Raw genomic sequence first — 21,769 nt, 5'->3', positions numbered from 1 at the left:
CAGGTATGATTAAGCGGCAAATATTAGGACTGTCTATATTGTCAGAAATTCAGGATATTTTTTTGAAAGAAAAATTCAGAATAAATGGAATGAACAGATTGTATGGTGAGGTATGATCATAGATGGATGGTCCCAGCCTGGATAGAAGATGATACCATGTAGTATCATGTACTATATTTTTCATCCAAGAATGAGAGAGTAAAGAGCACAATGATGCAGGCAGGGAGAGCACTATCTTCTGTAGCAGCAGGTCACCAAATTATAATGGATCTCTGAATTTGGAGGCTCAAAATTTTGGCAGTTTTTGAGAGAGGAACATGTAGCTATCTGACGTGGGAGAGAGATATCGATGGATCCATCGGTGGATGGATGGTTGGTTGCTGATGAATCGATCGTATCTTTGAACTGAACTGCAGCCGCCGCGTTTGACCTCGCACCAACGCTTTCCCACAGCGACAGCATACCTGCATCACTCACTTGCCCACAGACACACATACTTACCGGAGTGCATTAGTTGTTTAATTGCTTCTAGAATACATTTATACTGGCTTTTATTTCAGTGGAATTTGTGAGTGTGGACCTTTGTAGTTTTCTCTCTCTGAATGACACTCTCTCAACTCAACTGTTTGCAATTCAGAGAGCACTCAACTGTTGCAAATTCAGAGAACCTTCGAATTCAGCAGACTGATTGAGTTCAAATTAATTAAAACTAAGATTTTCTAGTAGCTTTCCGGGTAACCTCCTCTGCTAATAATACTGTCCTGAACCTTTTTTTTTTTTCAGTCCACTAGCCAGTGGACCTCAACGACTGAACCTGTGTTCCCAGATACCACACGTGCTCACTTCACATACATGGCCGGCTAGTAGTAGATTTCTTTCATTCTTGTAGAAGCATTTGCTGTTGATCCCAATCACTTTCTTTGCTGTCCCTTTGTGATTTGATGTGTTGATGGCTTCTTTTTGGCAGGCATGTTCACCGCCGATTCCCTTCCTACCTGCTTTCTTCCAAGCTTCCTAGATTGAGATAGAGATAGAGCTGAAACCAGTGCAGGGCACCTGTTTGCCTCTCTCTCTCTCTCTCTATATATATATATCTCATCAATATGCCGTCCAATTACACATGCAGAAAACGACCTCACCTTCTTCTAGATGCATGTAAGACAGCATCCAAGTATTACCACCACCATTAACGAATAAATTTACACTGTCTTTTGGTAACTTATACCTCGTCTTATGGCTGTAAAAGACCCCAAACTGCTGGTTTGTAGTGTGCCTTTTTTTTTTTCTGTTTGTAAAATATCATGGTGGGTAGATGTTACTGTCAATCTAGCCATCTGTGGGCATCACAATCAAATGGACGATATGCAATCTTTGTTTCATCTTGGTGCGTCCTACTTATACATGCATGCACCACTAAGTAATGGTCTTTTCTCTTTAGTTAATTTTCCAGGTATTACCCACCAGTAGCTTATCTTCCTCATCTGCCATATATTTATATTCAAGTCAAAAAGGAAACAGTCACAACATAAACTGATAAAAAATGTCATTATAGCTTTGTATACAGTTGAGCTATGTAAAATATCAGATTATATGCAGTTATACTAACAATACATATTCATGGACTTAATTAGCCTTGTGGTTGAGAAATCACTCACTTTGTTTTTTTTAAAAAAAGACTTATTTCTTTCTCTTGTCAAGGAGACTAATTTTTTTTGCTCCATTTATTCCTTCAGACGGGTGTGAAATTAAATTCAACATATATTGAATCAAATTATTACAAAAAATGTAATGGTTTCAACATGCTCACTCTGACCATAAGTATAAGACATGCAGGTCTTTCCATTTGTCCATAAATATAAGAGATTTTGGAGTAATAATTATCCTATCAAAATTATAAGAGATTTTGGAGTAATAATTATCCTATCAAAATTTTATCTTACAGTCAACCACACTCTATATATAGCCGCCCCCAAACAAACCTTAATTTATTTAATGATGGTCTTTTCTTCACATTTTTATTTTTTTTTCAAAAGAATCTAAAATCCCTTATATTTGTGGATAGAGGGAATATGTCTGTATTATATCTTGCCTAATTACTCAGGTAGCGAGCTAGTTTAGGATCAGAATATCAGATGAAAATTAAATTCACAGATTAGCAAGTGAATATTTATAGATGGTGCATGGTTCATCTTCCATGTAGACACTATAATTTATAGACATGCCCGTAGGGTGCTTAACAGATCATCGACAAACATAATGCAATTAATTACACAACATAATTAAAACAAGCGCAAGCTGATGAGCATGGCTTGACCAAACCACTAGCTTATCTCACATCTGCGTGCCCATAAATCTGAGTGACGACACAAGCTTCCAAATCAACACCGACTAGTGCACGCATGCAATTCATTATCTTAAAGAAAATGAAAAGAAAATGCACGCATGCAGTTTGCTATATATGTCGTCATGCCATGATCAACACATGCTACACAATTGCAAATTAAACTCTAGCTTGCATAGTTTTAATTACCTCAAATATCCTGATGATGATCAGCCAGATCTTGTCAATTTAATCTAGCTGAAGTTCACTCAGTGCGCGAGTGCATTTAATTTATATAGAAGTTAATTCAATCTAGTTTTGAAAAAAAGAAGAAGAAAGGTTTAATGAAGCATCTGCATGATACCTATGGATATATATATATATCCTTATCCTTATTGTTAATTACAATTGTTTTATAACAATTAGTTGCTTGATTCCATTGTCTAAAAATAATTAAAATGGTTGCTTGATTACCAATAACTCGTACTGCTACGAGAGAGAGAGAGAGAGAGTAGCTAGTGACACACATCAGGTTCATGCATGGGAGCTACTAGCACGAGAAGTAAGCTTTTAAATTAATTCACGGAGGTAGGTATTTGGTATTCGATTAGTTTAGTTAAATTATTTTAACACTAGATTAAGTTTTGTTATTTAGTGGAATACATGGACGTGAGATGGGACAAAACAAGCAAATCAAGTGTTCAAAGATACACATATATATAGTCATTAACTATATTAATTATATATACCGATGTGTCGTTTTCGCACTAACTAAAGAGGCATTGCTGATGGTATATAGATAGATAGATATATATATCTAGCACCACATGTGCATGTACCCCACTATATATTACTACCTTTCTTTTCTTTTTCTCTCCTTTTAATTTCTTGCAAACAACACCCTTTTTTGACTATTGAGAGCATGATAAAAAGATGAAGCAACTAACGAGACGACCCTCGTCAAAAAGATATAACGGCACCTAGCTAGCATTCACACATTGATGCACACAGATCACTAGTTCACAACAGTCTGCAGATACAATGTCGTTACATTTTGCCTAGCATTGTAGACCTGTATATAGTTTTTTTTAACTCATGCACTTTATCTAGTAAAGAAAAGTACATACTGAGAATTGAACTGCATGCACCAACAGTTTTACAAAAAGAGTTCTTTTGTAGCTGGTCAAATTAACCTAAGCGCAAGACTTTTGTAAGAAATGATTTTAGAAGATCTAAAAAACCTGTATATAGTTGGCGTTTCATGTCTTGCTACCCTTTGTTTAGTTCATATTGTTTAATTATTAGTTAATCAGCAGGGCTTACGGTGCTCCATCACCACCTTACATACACGGGGCAAGACTCATCAACAATAAATCCACTATCGATAGGGTTGTCTTGATTTATGCAATTTAAAATATATTTCTTTCGTTTAGTTAATGAATTGCAGCAGAAGGGTTGATAGTTGATACCCATAATTATGCTTTCCAATTTTAATTACGTATACAATAAATTAGAGGGGAACAAAACATGTAGCTCTATGTCTATCCTCCTCGTTTTCTCGTTTTTGCTTACGCTCACAAATTAAATTTTAAATTTTTTAATTTTAAATTTAGAGTGAATTTTGGAGTTTTTTCATCAAACTTTATTTTCTAGTCTTTGTGTTTAGATCGCTAAAAATACATATATAAAATTTTATTTACAAATTATTTTTCATTCGTAACCATGTCGTTTGGTTTTTCTCTAGCGATGAGGGCCTATATCACATTAGAATCGACATATGGCTACAGGTCAATGAACGCACAAATTAATTTATTTGGTTATTTCAACTCTGTCAATTCATAAAATATCCTAAAATTGAAGACAAATGGTTGATTTAAATATGGAATTCGTAAGAAAAATAAAAACTAAATATTATTTCTAATCTTGAATTTGTTTGTATTTACATATATACTTATATTTTCAATTCTTGTGATATTAATCAAAAAGTAAATTTGAAATTCTCATTCAATGTGTTGAAAATTAAAGTTAGTTTTGCATGAGGTTCAAGATTTAAAGTCAAATAAGAAATTTGACAAGGGAAATTACCACATTAATTACTTTCTTAGTAGGCAATATTACCTACAAGGAGATGAGATAAATGTTACTCATGGGATTGAGCTGCATTGGATGGACTAAAACAAACTGGAGTACTGTATGTAAAATACCCCATTAGTTAATTAGCAGGGCTCCTGCTGCTGCCACAATACACAAGTTTTCAGAGAAAATGGAGCAAACTAATCCACAAACTGAACTTCGTTAAGCAATTAGCTAGTTACCCTGTAAATTGAAATATGAACAACGCGCGCGCACACACACACACATATGACCTTCGTACAGTTTGTTGAGGCCCCATTTCCACTGAATTTCTCGCGATCGCCAAACTGATCGATAACTTGAATCTGAAAGTGAAAGGCCTTTGTTTGAAATTAGAGTCTGATATGTCTGGCCGGCTTAATTAGCTGCAGTGTTAAGCAGCAGCAGCTTGTGTCTCCATCAGTTTTGCTGGAATTCTGCAAGCAATTAAGCATTCAAGCAAGCAAATGGTAGACAGAGAGATGCTGATGAACCTTAGATTCATGCATATGCTGCATGCATTGATCAGGTTTGACCAGCTAGCTGAGCTGACCCTGACAGGCCGGTGCATGATTGGATTGATTGATCCATATGTGTTACATAGTCTTAAGTTCATAACAGTGCTTGATCAATATAATTAGGCAACCACAATGAATAAATTAGACTATTTGCTCGTCTCTTATTCTTCTTCTAATATTTGACTGATTCTATACTACGGCACGTACTGTTAACTGCATATATACATATAATATACACAGTACATGTCGTCGAGATCATGGTAGTGCAGTGTCAATTGTAATGCTACCTCCTGCATAATTAACCATACTGCTGATCTGTATATATATATATATATATATATATATATGGAGATTATTTTATCGATGGCTGCCTCTGATTCCGAATGTTTTAGTTCCGAGGCCGAAGGTTGCAGCCTGGACTACCTACACTACATTATGTACAATGGTTTTGGGCCGGCCTATATAATTTGGGCCTCCAAGTGATTCTTAGATATATGTGGGCCTAAAGCCCAACAGAGTTGAGGAATCAACGGGCCGGGTTTCCACGCTAATCGTGTGCACAGCGGGCTTAGTTGGCCCAACTGTACTCATTGCCAATATAATTGTTATCATTCTCCAACTCTTTTACAGTTCCCATTATTAGTTGGACTCCCTAGCTACGTTATGACCGTAGCACCAATATCCCTATTTAGTTTTTACTCATTTGTTCCATTGATAATAAGGGATTTTCGAAGTTAATTTATCCAGTAATATAAGGTATTTAAGGTTTGTTATATATTATCCTTGGTTATAAGGGATTTATCCAATCACTTTATTCTAATTTATTTCTATCTAACCCCTCCACTACCCTCTCACCAAGGCATACTAGTCTTTAATTCCCAATCATTCTCAATCTGTCTAAAAAGGGAAATAAACTGCTGCTCCTGTTTTTAAATGGCAGGAGTAAAAGCTATGATGTATAAAAAAATAAATATGTAACAAAATTAAATAGGAATGGCTATGATTAGTTAAAATGAAAGAATTGAGAAAAATATCTTTATTTTGGGATAGGCTTGGAGGCCTAGAGATAACGGAGGAGATACATAGTTTATTGAGTATCTCGGTTCTCTGTCGATAGATATGACACTACGATACAAACCTACATCCTAGATTACACTTGAGTTAGTCATTCGAGTACTTACAATTATGAACAACTTCATAAGTTTTGATATATACTCAACGTAAATATTGTTAGAACCAAAGAGAAAATTCTAGCTATATATAGTATGTCGTATGTTGGTTGGTAAATAGAGCGATGGAGAGTGCTTTGCTTTTGACTAAGTGAACAGAAAACTGGCACCAACAATTTGGCAACTAGCGCAGTGACAGATGCAAAATTTAGATAGAGAGGGGCTCGTCACCTTCTGCTTTCTTCGTACTCTTCTATTTTCTTATTTTTCTTCCACAACGTGTAGGGGCTAGAACGAGGAGACAATGTTCCATACTAATATTGCATGATGAAACGGAGACGTACGGAGTACGGTGCTAGACCCATATATATCACATCATATTTTTCTCATGGTTACAATTGTAAGCTAAAATTTAGATTATATAGCTCAAATTTAGAGTTGGTTTTGGTTTTCTTTTCTCATCATCGTTTATTTTCGGCCTTTATTTTTAGATCACTAATAACACACATTAAAGAGTTTTTCTTTATTTTTAAATCACTAATAACCCACATAAATGAGTTTTACTTATAAATCATTTAATAAATCTGTTTAACTTGCTCTTATAAAAAGCAAAGGGATGAGATTTTTTAGAACACAGTATAACGCAGACGCTCACAACGCACGCACATAAACCCTATCTCTATGAGCACCTCTGAAGACCACGCACACAAACCCTATCTCTATGAGCACCTCTGAAGACCACGCACATAAACCCTATCTCTATGAGCACCTCCCCTATCTCTATGAGCACCTCTGAAGACCACGCACACAAACCCTATCTCTATGAGCACCTCTGAAGATCGTCGGCAAGATCTATAGAATAATGAAGTCACCACTGAAAACACAAAGCCGTTAGAATCAAATGTTACTAAGGCCTTGTGTAACCACTGGACTACATGCCCTTTCGCGCAGAGGGATGAGGTTGATATCGTTAAATACGATTAACTAGCAGCAGGAGGGAAAAATAAAAACTAAACACCACGAGACAAAGTTAGTTGTCCAGGATAACGCCTCCCTACACAAGAAAACGTATCCCATGCTTGCACGTTTCTCACTACTACTATATTTGTTTCTTTTTTGCAACGAAGCCCCCCAACTTGACGAGTTTTCCGTTCGTGTTTCCCCGCGAACTCACCAAGCCGCCTCCTTCGTCTCGCCGACGCCGTCGCTTCCGCCGGCCGCCTCTCGTCGCTGTCGCAGCTTAGCCATGGAGGAGCAACCCCAAGCGCACGCCGCGGCGGCGGCGGCGGCGGCCCGGCGGATGGAGAGGCTCGCCTCCCACCTACGCCCCGCCGCTTCTCAGGTTACCACCACTCGCCCAAGATCTCATCTTCCTCTCCCCACCTTCTTTTCCACTCGATTTTGCTTCCCGGCGCTGCAAGATGATGTGCGGATCTAGTTGACGAGCTTAATTACCTTTAGCTTGGAGATTACGGGAATTTGAGACAAGGACTCTCTTTTTTTTTTTCTGCTCTGTACGACAGATGAACAATAATACTATTTATTCTGTCACTTGTAGCTTGGATCTCTTCTCGGAATTGCCTAGTCCGGGGAGCGATTGTCGAGTGCTGTTGATCGATTTATGTTTTAGTTTTGTGACTTGCAATGTAAAGCTGCCGACTTTACTAGGTCTCTGGACTCTGGAGGAGCTTCCATCAGTCTTGGGGGGAACCAAATTTCTAGTTTTGGTGCCTCCAGTGACGACAAATTGTCGAATGAACTGAAATTTTACTACACTATCTATGATGATAAGATATTGCCGTTATTGGAATAGTTATTACCTTTCTACTAGTACGTGGGGAATGTGATCGAAAATTAGGCTACCCTGCCTGCATCTTCTCTGTTTAGCTGCAAATTTTCAGGGTCAACCAAATTGACCACGAGCCTTGTTACAAGAGCATTGGTTTATAAACCGCAATTGAGTGACCACAACCATGTTTTCTCTTGCTATAAATACTTTGGAAAATTGATAGTTACACATTGATCTAGGAAGTTGAGAAGCATGCTCAACTATTGCCTGAATATAGTAGCAGGAAGATAAACAACAAAAAAAAAAGCTTACGCTTCCATGTCTACGTTCTCTATTAATAATATGTTTTATCCTGCTTAACATTCTCTGTTTGGTGTATTTGAAGATGGAAGAATCCCCCCTCCTGAGGGGCTCCAGTTGCCGTGCAAAAGGTGCTGCGCCGGGTTTCAAGGTGGCCATCTTGGGTGCGTCTGGTGGGATTGGCCAGCCACTTGCATTGCTCATGAAGATGAACCCTCTTGTTTCTGTGCTCCATCTATACGATGTTGTCAACACTTCTGGTGTCACAGCTGACATCAGCCACATGAACACTGGTGCCGTGGTATGTCCCTTCACATAGTTCAAACCCGTAATTCCGATTAAACTGAACTATCTAAGAATCATATTCTATAAACTTCAAAGTTATTACTACTAACTTGGTGTCTGATACTCTGATCATTTAGGGATATTGAATTTTATTGATTCTGAATTGCAAATCATTTACACTGATGAATGTTGCTAACACTTCCATAGTTGCTTCCAATTCTACATTTTTCAGTTGTATGTTCTGAGGATATACATGCTTCACCTACTTTTCCTTAACAAACATGTGGCTCATCCAGAAGAAAGTTTAGCACCAACCAGATAAATTTTTTAAACCTTTGATTATTGATAACGAAGGAAACGAGTAATTCCAATGAAACTGATTTCTTTAGGAACCATATTTTAAAAACTTCAAAGGTACTAAATTGGTATCTAGCCATTGAGTGATCTCTCTTATCTGGAGCAATTGGTATCTAATCATATATGATGTTGCAAGCAACACTTCTTAACTTAGTTGCATATTTACAGTCTATTCTTGGATTTCGCCTTTGTAATTTCCAGATATCCTTTTACCACCATGCTGTATTCACACAGTGATTCATCTGTTTCTTGAACCATAAAAGTTATTCTGGTCATTGTATTAATTATGATGTGGTCTAAATTCTACAGGTGCGTGGTTTCTTGGGCCAGCCACAGTTGGAAAATGCTCTTACTGGAATGGATGTTGTGATCATTCCTGCTGGCGTCCCTCGTAAGCCTGGAATGACAAGGGATGATCTGTTCAACATCAATGCTGGAATTGTCCGGACTCTTTGCGAAGGAATCGCAAAATGCTGCCCCAATGCACTTGTGAATGTGATCAGCAACCCTGTCAATTCCACTGTTCCGATTGCTGCTGAAGTTTTTAAGAAAGCTGGAACATATGACCCTAAGCGTCTTTTGGGGGTGACAACACTTGATGTAGTGAGAGCCAATACTTTTGTGGTATGAACTTTAACAGAGTTTGCTGTTTGTACCACTTAACTTTTACACTGACAGTTTATGGAAATTTCTGCCTTTGTTATGTTTACAGGCAGAAGTTCTTGGACTGGACCCCAGAGATGTAAATGTTCCTGTCGTTGGTGGGCATGCAGGAGTAACGATATTACCACTCCTTTCACAGGTTGGGAGTACCTTCTGTTGTTGCAAATTCTTAAATCTGAGCCACATATGTAGAACAAATTATTTTTTTCTGGTGGAAATAGACAAAATAGTAGTGAATCAATTTTACTCTATTTATATTTTTTTTTCAAAATATTAATTGAGCTTTAACTACCTTTTCCCATAGGTGAACCCTCCCTGCTCATTCACCTCAGAAGAGATTAGTTATCTCACCAGTCGCATACAGAATGGTGGGACAGAAGTAGTTGAGGTATGAATTTCCTTGTCATTTAATGCTCATGCTTAAAAGTTGTATTAAAAAAGAAGGGAACTTGATTTCACAGTCCCTGTTATGTATTATGCATGCTGGCTGTAGTTGTTTGACTCAAATATTCATAAATCTGAAAAGGAATCTACATGCTAATTTTGTTTGATTATAAGTAACCACTGATGACAGATAATTCAATTCTTGTCCTCTCCAAAGGAAAATTAGTTGTATATATGCATATTCATTACATGAATTTCACGGTGTTGACAACAAAGTTAAGTATTGAGTGCATGTAGAACTCCAACTAAATCTGCCTTGAATGTCTTTTCACTAATATTTTTCTAGAAATTTCCTTTTACCCATATGGCATTTTATTTAATGGCGTTGTCAGCAAAGCCACTAGTTCAATGCATTTAAGTGTCAAAATCCCCCTCTGCATATCATTTATCCTTATAAATACCTCCATGTTTTAGCTTTTTCTGCTTATGTTTGCTTTTTCTAGGTGAAAGTTTAACGGTAGTCTTGCAGTAAATATTTTTGTAAGGAGGTCCAGAGTTGTTTGTTGGCTGAAGTTCAATGTATTGTTTCCTACTTGCCGTTCCTTTGCACAGTTTGGTTTCCCATTGTTTATATATTGCTAATACCGAGAATATCATTCTTTCCCCTCTTCCTATTGACCATTTATTCCAGGCTAAAGCTGGAGCAGGGTCAGCAACTCTTTCGATGGTTCGTTTCTGTCACTTATAAATATGAAGGTAGCAGTTCTTTTACAAGAACAATTAAGAGTTAACATGGACAGTTTATCTTGTAGGCGTATGCGGCTGCCAAATTTGCAGATGCTTGCTTGAGAGGATTACGCGGTGATGCTGGGATAGTGGAGTGCTCTTATGTAGCTTCTCAGGTTTCTTTTGTCTCTTATATATATGCTGCTTATATTTTTCATTTGTGTGAATGTATTTCTAATTTGCAAATTTTGCTTGCTGGTGGGGATTGAAGGTGACAGAGCTACCTTTCTTTGCATCCAAAGTGCGGTTAGGTCGCTGTGGCATTGAGGAGATATTATCACTTGGTCCATTGACTGAGTCTGAAAGGTTTGCATTTGAGTTTAAAGCTTTTCCAGTATTTGCCATGCACTATACTTTACATTTTAGATCAAAGATCGATCCAACAAGAACTATACTTAACATGCTCTCCTATTCAGCACCACATGCTCTCATGTGTTTTTCAATGATGTCGATCATAAATGCTCATAGCATATTATGATTAAGCTACCTTCTTGCGTACAATGCTCATATCGCCAGGTCATAACAATCTTCAAAACCTTCATGAGTAGATTGCCAGATCAGTAGATACTGACAAGAAGTCTGCCTCATGACTTCTATTCAACTGGGCTCAAGTACTGTGACTTGCATTTAGTAGCTCATAGAAAACACTGCAGGAGCCTCCTTTTCAAAACAAGAAAATACTGTGCAGAAAATATGAATGCATAATCTCAGCAGACTGCAGCTGTATAACAGTGCTTAGAAAGAGTTCTGAAAATAGAGACCCACCAGAAATTGTATGGCCACATTGCAATATAAATAATACCATGGCCGAATTATTTCTTTACGCCCACAAACTGTAGAACTGCAGGATATATGACCCATCCGACAAGAACACGCTGCGTCTGAATGAAATCCTCTGGGGTGTACGACTATACAATAATGCTGCATTAGGTCCACAAACAATTAAAATTTTGATATCCTGGTGCTGTATTGACCTGCATTACGTACTGATTCTCTTCATACATCGCTCTCATGCAGAGCTGGACTGGAGAAGGCAAAGAAGGAGCTGGCTGAGAGTATCCAAAAGGGGGTAGCTTTCATCAGCAAGTGAGGCCATCTTGGAGTTGCCCCAAGTTCAACATGGAAACACACAAGCTGCGTCTTTGCTTCCTGTGAAGAGTACCTTATCATGTAAAGTTTGCCTACATGATATATGATCTATATATACGGCTGTAACAGATGCAAAATAAAATCGGTTAATAAAGTTCCTTCTGAATAAAAGGAACATCCTTCTCTGATCTCTGCCTTGTTAAATGTTAATTAAATTTCCCCGGTCAGTGAACAATATCATCATCAGGTGTTATTTGATCTTGTGATGACACTTCTATATTACAGATAGAATAAAGGCGAGGATAGTTTTTACATATCAAGTAACCAAGTGGTGACAGAGATATGTAACATATATTATATATTCAGTGTGCCATGCACAGTTAGGATCTGTGGATTGTTTGTTCATGCATGTACCAATGCTGAACGTCAACCAGATCTCATGTGACGTGTGAGACACATTTGGTAGGGCTGTTGCTTTCATAGCAGGGGAAAACAATGTTATCTTTGGAGCAAGATCACTTGTTCTGGGGCTGAAGAACACTGTGCTACTAAATATAAACAAGCCTGCGTGGTTGGGACATCATACTCTGAAGAAAGCAGCAGCAAATGACCTTCATCAATGATCTGCAGGGTATTGCACTGCACGCATCATATTTGTCGCCTGGATTAGTTGATCATCAGGTAGATCAGTCACATCGAATCCATCGTCATGGTATACGATTATACGTACGTGGAATTATATATATATATACCACGGGTGGCTCTGTGAGTCGGGGTCAAAAACATATCAAATTACCTCTAAATTTCGATTTATATGGCTCACTAGATTATTTGTATCAAAATCTTGTAGCACGTAATTTTTTTTAGATATTTTTAAGTATTTTTTGAGATTTTTAAAAATGACTATACTTTATTAATAAAATAATCAATGTGTTATGTATCATTTTTAAAAATCTCAAAAAAATACTTAAAAACCTCCAAAAATGAAAATTTTTTGCGTACTACAAGATTTAGATACAAAGAATCTAATGAGCCATATAAATCGAAATTTAAAGATAATTTGATATGTTTTTGGACCCCGACTCACGAAGCAGCCCGTGAGTTGCAACTCACCGTAGCTAGATTATATATATATATATATACCCTGGCTTGATACTGTTTCCTAATGGAGTATCAAGTAATAATTGCAGATATATGGCAGCTTGATGTGTGCTGCGTGCATCATCACTTAATTGCTTGACACTACTGCAGTCTGCAGTTGATCAGGTGAAATAATCAATCAATAAGTATTCATTATGGAATGCAAGGGAGCTGCAACTATGTAATTTCTACTATCATGTAATCTGATCAGGCTCAGATAATCGGTGCTGCAGCTGTCTTTCAATCCACAACAAAATGGCATCTGGAAAATCGATCAATCCATGAAGAACAAGAGAAAACACTGCCTTTTACAGTCAGCATATGCATCCATTCCCATAGGTGAACACTTGATTATGATAACTACGTACTCCATAAATAAGTTGCTGCTATAACAACCTCCAAGCATTTGGCAATAAACTATACAAACCATGGCTAATGGATCGACCAATTATTGAAACCTTTTCATCCATCGATCCATGCATGCAGATGCACATGCATGACCAATTGCACATTTCATAACTAATTGATAAACAAATGTGTTGATTGGCTTGATCAGCTAAAGTAGAGTAAAGTTTACCTAGGCACAAAAAAGTAGTACTTTCCTGAGATATGCAGCGCTGTCGATGATCCCAAATTGCAATATTTAATGTTGCTTCTAATTATAATAAACTACCACATTATCCTTAATCAAATTGGAAGACTTTGTCTGGGAATAACCGGACGGGTCCCTGAGAAAGATATTCATCAGTGTTCATCATATCGACCTAATGCTTCATTTGGTCACTAAACTAAACTAAACACACACATACATATATATACACTCATCGAATCCCTTAGAATCATCGTTAACACGTTCTTAATCACGATTTATTCCAAGATGGAGAGTAAGGACGATGGGGAGCTCCTTAATTTTGTGGTATTGATCGATGATCATTTCACGTGGACGGTCGTCTAATTATATGTATGTATATGTATACATGAAGATATCAAAATGGTTCCCAACAACTTCAATCATGTAGAATACTTGATCGTCAGATATGACCTTCATGGCTTTGCCCTGCCAACTAAAGACATGACGCATCTTATGAGAACAGCAATGTGCCAACTTTGCACTGCATATCTCAACAGCTTTTGTACCTCACAAAACTTCCATATCTTCTTCCTTTTTTTAGAGAATAGAAAGATCACAGAGAGAGAGAGGACCCTTTCATACATATCTTTTTAAACAAAGAGGGCCAATAATACGATATGCATGCAGAATTAATTAACTGCAACCTTAGAAAAGAACTATATATCAAAGACACACACACACACACATATATATATATATATATATTAGATCCTACTACCAGGTATATTACTCCCTTTATATCTAAGGTGTAGAAACATTTTCATAACTGTTTCTGCTCGCATCCAATAGAAAAGTATAGACACTGTTAAATCACATATAAATGATATAATTTGTACTTTATGTTAAAAGAGAGTAAATATATATATATTGCATGCATGAGAGCCAGGAAGATACACCAAATAATATATATGACGTGTTTTAGTTAGAAAAAACAAGAAATGTTTGAAGGTCTTTAAACAAATACTAATATATAGCATACCTGCCTTTGGAAGGACCATAATTAAAAGTCTCAATTAGTTAGTTAGATATTTATGAAATTTCATTTAGCAGTACAGCTAGTATAGTACGTACACATAGATCAATATTACTATTTATATACTACATTATTAGTACGAGTAACTATATATGATGTAAGTCATGCAACTTGCAAAACTAAAACATATTATGACATGACATGGAAGGTCCAAAGTATGGAAAAGATCAACCGCAGCATCATGAATTATAATTCTGGTTTCTTCATTCTTGAGTGATTTGGATAGATCAACAAACACATCAAGTCCGGACCAATTAAAAGTTGCAACTTGGCCGTGGTTGAGCGAAAGTAAAGTCTCGATCGATCGTCACCATGTGTATCAACCTCAGCATCATTTACCTCTCACATGCAGTGCTTTTGCTATGCCTGAATGAATGTGATGTGAACCTAGCTAGTAGAGCAAGCATATATATGCTGCAGGCAGGCAGGCATGACGAGGAGTTTAGTCGTCTGATCTGGCCCATATATATATATATATATATATATATATATATATATATATATATATATAGTTTGTTTTATATATAATATATGCTCGATCAGATTCCTCACCACAAGTACTGAACCATGCATCAAAGAAAATTAATTAGATGATTAATTAATCTGCATTCTCATGACAGATGGCCGGTCTTCACTTGGATAGAGACCTGCATGCATGGGTGCATATATATGAATGCTTGATATGTCGAGCAAACTTCATCTCAGCTAGCTCATCGATCTTCCGATCACTCTTCAGCTACTAGTCTCTCTTCTTAATTATTTCTTCTGTTTCTTCAGTAGTACTGCTATTAGTATTATTGTATTGGTGCAGGAGTGCTGAGTCAAGCCTCCTCACGATCTCTTCCACTGTGGAATTGAATCCCTCTTCCACCTGAAAAATATATATATCAACAGCTAATTAACACTGATCACAAGAAGATAATTAATATATATGTCTTGATAATTTGATGCAAGTTAATAGAAATGGCATGCACTACTGGTATTAATGTTCTTACAAATGTGCAAATACAACTTGGTTAATTCAAGGTACTAATTAATTTCGTAATAAATACGCATGCATATATTGTTTATATAGGAAGGCCGGGTATGCTCTAGTTCAGGTGACCCTTGTTTGTTTGCATAAGTCCTAGAACTAAAAATTAGTTCTAAGACTAAAACATAAGTCTATTTTAATCCTACCATATTTGTTTGGAGGGACTAAAAGAGACTAAACCTCATTAAATGACCTACTCAATAGTACACACCACACTCACATAGCTATAGGCCTAGAGTAGTAGAGTATGTGTACTATAAGCCTTTAGTCCGTTTTAGCACCTCTCTTTGGGACTTATGGACCTAAATAGTTTTAGTCTCTTTTAGTCTCTCCTGTTTGGCATTTTAGGGGCTAAAAGGGACTAAAGTGGAGGGACTTATGAATAAGTCCCTCCAAACAAACAGCCCCTTAATTTTGTGATATATATGAGAACTTGCCTGATTAAATGTTGGCCACTTTGGACCTAATTCACCAATAAAATATATAAAATGGGGTATCAAAGACTGTAAAGATCAAACTGATCATAGAGGGGGATATGAATATATGCATGTATGAAGCAGTGAAACTTTTATTTCTTGTACCTCATTGACAATTTCTTACCTGTCAGCAATTTTCACAATCCGCTGAACGACTCAACCACCAGTATAATAAAAACTAAATTTTTATATAAACCCATATTTTATATTGTAGATAAAAAATCACATGCTATATTCATGCCTTGCTCCCTCTCCTATATAATGCACATGTTTGAGTCCAAAATTACACTCACTTGTCATGCTACATATATATTGTGGCCCTTAGTTAGAAGAAATTGTCTTTCAAGTTATATAAATACTTTTAAATGCATGAAGTATACATGCAGGGAACCCACAAGTCTTCAATCATATTTATTTATTCTATTTGATCCATTTAGGATGAACTGGATCAACTTTCTCCACCCCTCAATGATTTTCTTTAGAATTTTTTTCAATCCCATGAATGGATCAGTACACCCTGAACAAAGTACACCTGCCCATACAAACATATGTATATAGTTAATTAAATGGAGAAAATCCTTAAAAACATATGAGCACTAGTTTTTTTTCTTTTAGTGAGGAACATGTGTGTAATGCTTGTTTCCCACCTGCCTGCATCACACATGCAGTTACTATACACCATGCAAATTAATTAATTTGAGCCTACGATCGATGGAGTTAGTGCGTATGGAACTGCCGGCAGAATTATGGCTGACTCTTAATTTTCTGCAGCAACAACATAGATGCATACTTTTGAGCACCATACACATTTCTTTTGGTTAGTTACTAGAGTTGTTGGTTGACATGAACTAGTACCACGACTATAAATACGTACACAACCATGTGTAGATCTCCACAATTTCACGTAGTTTTTTTAGATATAAAGGATAAATTATTGCAGCATTTGCAACAAGTAACAACCAAGCTGCCAACAATATATATCAAAACAGAAGACAAAAACATGTATGAAAAAGGAAAAATCTTAGATGAAGGACATTATATTAGGAGGGAGCTGCTATAATACGTTATCTTGTTTTGGAACGGGATGATTCATACTGATACCAAACATGATACTTCACTGGTATCAAATTTGATATCAAACTGATACCAACTAATACTCGTGTGGTACTAGTTGATATCTAGTTGGTACCAACTGATACACTGGTAATAGTTATAAAGAAAAAAATTAAAATTAAAGGATCTCGGGTGACTGTATGACACGCCACGTGTAACGGTACTACTTATTATGTTTTGATGTGAACTAAGAGCATCTCCAAGAGAATGCTAATATTTTACTTTCCAAAAAAATATATTAGGTTCATCTAAAAAATTATTGGGTATAAAAATTACACACTCTTCCAACAAAAATCTAAAAATGAATAGCTAGGAACCCATATTTTTGTCCCAAATTTAAGATACAAGTGAGATAATTTTAGGTATGTTTAAATATTAAAGATACATTTGGTAACATGTTGGAGATATATTTTCTAGCGTAATTTCTAAAATTCAGTTTTAAGGATCAATTTTATATATCTCTTAGAGATACTCTAGGGGTGTCCCATTTCAAACATTAAGGACGGGACACCGTCGGACATACGCTGTATATAGTTAGGTGGATCCATCCATCTATACATTTAGATGAATTGCAGTTCATCAAATAAGCGAATTAAATGGTAGCTCTAGTACGCTGAAAATTAGTTGTTTTGAGGCATGTGTGCATGCATGCAATGCTTGCCTTGGCAGTAATGGTGATGATGACGGTGGAGGCCGGGAAGGGCATGACGCTGGTGTGGGTGATGGCGAGCCGGAGCTCCTCCACCTCCGACAGCAACCTCACCAGCATTCCTCGAGCGTTGCCGCAGTGGATCCGCAGCAGCACGCTCTTCTCCGACAGCCGCGCCTCGATCTCCGGCAGCCGCGACGTGCCGCCGTCCGACGACTGCAGCTGCTGCTGGCGGCACTGCTTCCTCACGACCATGGCCGACCGGCCGCCGCCGCCGCCGTCCTCCATCGATTTGACCTTCTCCTGAAGCTCCTTGACGTACTTCACCGCGTCCCCGAGGATGGTCGCCTTGTCCATCTGCACGAACACAATTATTTGCAGCTAATTAATCACTTATTGGGTCAGTACGTGCTCGATCAGTCAGCATGCATTATTTGCAGCTAATTAATCACTGTGCTTAGCTTAGCTCAGGCTCAGCTCAGAGCGCACAGGTTGTGTTTCTGTAGATTGGATTGACCAGCTGACACAGTCAACAACAACTCAAAGCATTTCTGCTTGTCAGTTACAGATTGCAAACGTGCGTTTCTGTAGTTGATTTTGGTTTCTTGTGGCCGTGGGTTTCTGCCAATTTGCCACCAAAGTTCTTGTGGGAAAATGATAAATTTTTGATGCAAGTCGGAGGATTTCTCACTTGCTACTGAACAGTAGATCACTCGATTGTGTGCTCTATGCAGCTTGCATGCAATCTACTAGCTTGATGCCTCGTCATGCATGAAATTAGAGGAGGAGAAGCAAATCAAGGAGGAAGAAATTGAGGTAGCAAGCTGCATGGATTGATGAAACGAAATAAAAGGTGGAACCTTTTTGAGGCCGGGGATGACGGTGGAGAGCTCGATGAACCGCTGGTTGATCTTCTCCCTCCGCCGCCTCTCCGCGATGATGTGGTCCTGCACGTATCCCGGCGCCGCCGCGGCGTGCCCCGATGAGCTGCCGCCGCCTCCTTTCTTCCCCGCTGCTCTCGCTGGCTCCAGCGGTGGAGCGGGAACGCCGCCACCGCCGCCGCCGGCGCTATCGTCGGTCGTCGGCTGCGCAGACGCGGCGCTGAAGTTCCAGCTCATCGGCCTGCTGCCCCTAGCGCTGCTGCTTCCGCCGGTGAGGTGGGGAGACCAGCCGGCGGCCGTGGCGGCGCCGCCGGGGCTGTCGCTGGAGCTCCAGCTGTTGGCCCGGTGGACGTTGTCCACCTGCACTGTGAGGTCCCGGAAGCCGGCCGTCCCATGCGAGGCCGAGGCGCCGTTGCGGAGCGCTTGGAGCGACGGGAAGGAAGCGCCGTCGCCGCCGTCAGTAGCGTAGGCTGGAGCGGCGGCGTCGGAGGGGAGCTGGTGCAGCGTGTCCATAGCCCACTGCATGAAGAAGCTCGAGTCCTCCATGATGTCGTCGTCTCCACTGCATCAACAACCCAATTAATCCATGAAAAACATAAACACATCCACCTAGCTGTCTAGCTAATCTGGAACAGATCGAGAGAAAAAGCTAATCAATCCGCAGGAAATCAAGAAATTCTATTCAATATCTGCAACTAATCAGACCAAGACCATTAATTATGATATCAAGTGGGATGATGAGAGAGAAATTGAGAGGATTAATCAACCAAGAAGGCAAATAAGCTAGATGCAGATTAAAGCAAAAGAGGCAATCATACGGATGCAAGGACAGACTAGACAGCGAACAAAGAATCTGATTTGAGATCACTCGAGGATGTCACAGATAAAATCGGCACGAGGCCAGCCAGCTGGAGGGAACAAGATGTGACCTATATGTCTCATCTTCTTTGAATCCTTTCCTTTCCTTTCCTTCCTTTCTTTGCCGCATCAAAAGCAAGAAGCAAGCAAACAGCTCTATCAAATAAGGCAGAGATATGATGAAGGTAAGTAGGAGTATGGTTTACCTAAAATTATACACCTTCAGATTTGCTTGGAGATCAAATCAGGCAAGCCTCTTGTTACTCAAATCTGAAGGCAGTCTGCCTGTCTATGCAGAAGTAGTAGTAGTATGTATGTATGTTTGCTCGGCTAACTTTTCAGCTATCTATACTTCTTAAAAAGTATCTTATGGTGATGGTCGTGAGTCTGCCTCACCTATATTGACTGACATGTAGGGCCATAAGGCTATGGGGTCGTAACTCAGAACCCCACGTGAATGCTCTGCTCGTTTTTTATTGTAACACAGTTGTGTGGCGCTGGTTGTATAGCTACTAGTCCATTTGACTGTGTATATCAAAACAGAAAGTTTCTTTCTATGCTACATTCTCCTAACGTGCTAACTATACTACAAACATATAATTTTTGCTTTTATCTGTATAAAATGTCCGGTACACCGTATAGACCTTTAGCTTTTAGCTAGTAGCTTATAAGTTGCATCTGGGTCGATCCAACTAATACTATATAAGCAGTAGACAATAATTGTGTTCTTTGCTTTTGTATATATACTCGTCCCGTCTTAAAACATAGCTACTTCTAGCATTTAAATTTATTTTAATTTACAACTACTTCTCTATCTATCTTTTCTTGTCAATCAGTCACGGCCATCACGCTATTTTTTTCTCTTTTCTCGACTCTCATCATAACTATTTATTAACTTAATCTTGATCTCTTAAGAACAACATAGATGGTCATATATTTTGAGACCGAAAGAGTAATATATAATCTCTCTTAAAAATAACATAGGTCCTCTATCTCATATACTCCATCCGTTTCAAAATATGAGACACAATCACTTATATATAAAAATTAAGAAACATTTAATCATACATTTACTTGGTGCAATGCTATCTATTTTTGCTTTAATTTAATATTTTACCAATATATATAGCAATATAATTAATACATGTGTTATATTTTGGAACGTATAAATAAGTAAATGGTTACGCCTTATATTTTGAACGTACGGAATATCCATTATTGATCGACGCCGTTTCTATCTAGTATATATATGTTTAATTTTCTTCGTTTCTCTGTAACTAGCTAGACTCACTCACTCATTCTCTCTCTCTACAAATTTAAAGCAGCAATCAAGCCAAAAGCTGAAGTGAACAAACATATACAGAAGAATAGTTTTCTCTCTGTTGTTGTGTGGCCTAATCCTACCAATTAACTATTATATAATTAGTATACTGTACTTCGCTTTTACACCTACACACCCCACAGAAAGATGTAGTCGCTATATATACCATATACGTGTTATAATTGCAGTGAAACTGTTCATCTGAAACAACACAACCCAAATATATAAACTATATTAGCCAAGATTTACCAATCGATCGAATAGTTTACAACTATTAATACACTTTCATATTTTTATTGTTTTAAATAAGTATATAATCAAAGTTTAAAAATGTGACTAAGTAACAAAATTTGAAATATTTAACTAATTTATAAATAATAGGACAATTATATATATATAACGCGCATGCATTATATATATATATATATATGAAAATTAGATCTTAGCTATTCCATTCACGTTCATAATAAGAAACACTTTCATAATTGTTTTTGCTCCCATCTAATAGAAAATATAGACACCGTTAAATCTCATATAAATGATACAACTATATGTATATAGTTAGTATTTTTGGTTGGAAGAGAGCAGAAATATGTATATAGGTGTTTCTGCACCTTAGACGTGAAGAGAGTAGCTACATCTGAAATAGAATAGAGGTATATATATATGAATCATAAAAAGTATTTTAATAAAGTAAATATTTATTTACTTCTTCTATCTAATTAAATAGAAAAATGTATAGATTGAAAAATCCATATCGTTGTCTTAAATAAAAAAATCAAACTGGATGGAGTATATGGCCGGCTCTATATTTACATATACGAAGATTATACATGCGTTTGTATTCGTGTGTTGGTTCACG

At 37.6% G+C, this 21,769-nt stretch overlaps 2 protein-coding genes across 4 annotated transcripts; one reads left to right on the top strand and one right to left on the bottom strand.

The window, feature by feature from the left end:
- Window positions 1–7,240: 7,240 nt before the first annotated feature.
- Window positions 7,241–12,189, top strand: LOC102702243 (malate dehydrogenase, glyoxysomal). The gene is made up of 9 exons (XM_006664709.3): window positions 7,241–7,461; window positions 8,294–8,509; window positions 9,160–9,474; window positions 9,563–9,652; window positions 9,818–9,901; window positions 10,589–10,624; window positions 10,710–10,799; window positions 10,895–10,989; window positions 11,701–12,189. Exons 1-9 carry the CDS (start codon window positions 7,366–7,368, stop codon window positions 11,771–11,773), a joined length of 1,095 nt encoding a protein of 364 aa, XP_006664772.1. The 5' UTR covers window positions 7,241–7,365; the 3' UTR covers window positions 11,774–12,189.
- Window positions 12,190–15,093: 2,904 nt separating this feature from the next.
- Window positions 15,094–19,727, bottom strand: LOC107305476 (transcription factor NAI1-like). 3 transcript variants are annotated; one of them, XR_005812902.1, is made up of 5 exons: window positions 19,658–19,727; window positions 18,708–19,290; window positions 17,860–18,204; window positions 16,210–16,617; window positions 15,362–15,447 (listed from the first exon to the last, which is right to left on the bottom strand). XR_005812902.1 is itself a non-coding variant. In XM_040529231.1 (4 exons), exons 1-4 carry the CDS (start codon window positions 19,714–19,716, stop codon window positions 15,316–15,318), a joined length of 1,119 nt encoding a protein of 372 aa, XP_040385165.1. In that variant the 5' UTR covers window positions 19,717–19,727; the 3' UTR covers window positions 15,094–15,315. The 3 variants fall into 3 exon arrangements, 2 of the variants coding, with proteins under 2 accessions (XP_040385165.1, XP_040385166.1); XM_040529231.1 differs by lacking the exon at window positions 16,210–16,617 and having other exon boundaries at window positions 15,094–15,447; XM_040529232.1 differs by lacking the exons at window positions 16,210–16,617; window positions 19,658–19,727 and adding an exon at window positions 19,547–19,634 and having other exon boundaries at window positions 15,094–15,447.
- Between the last annotated feature and the right edge of the window lie 2,042 nt (window positions 19,728–21,769).

This window comes from Oryza brachyantha, chromosome 12, assembly GCF_000231095.2.
Source record: "Oryza brachyantha chromosome 12, ObraRS2, whole genome shotgun sequence".
NCBI classification, from domain to species: domain Eukaryota; kingdom Viridiplantae; phylum Streptophyta; class Magnoliopsida; order Poales; family Poaceae; genus Oryza; species Oryza brachyantha.
The sequence above is the reverse complement of the archived record's forward strand: the minus strand, read 5'-3'. Positions and strand labels throughout refer to the sequence as shown.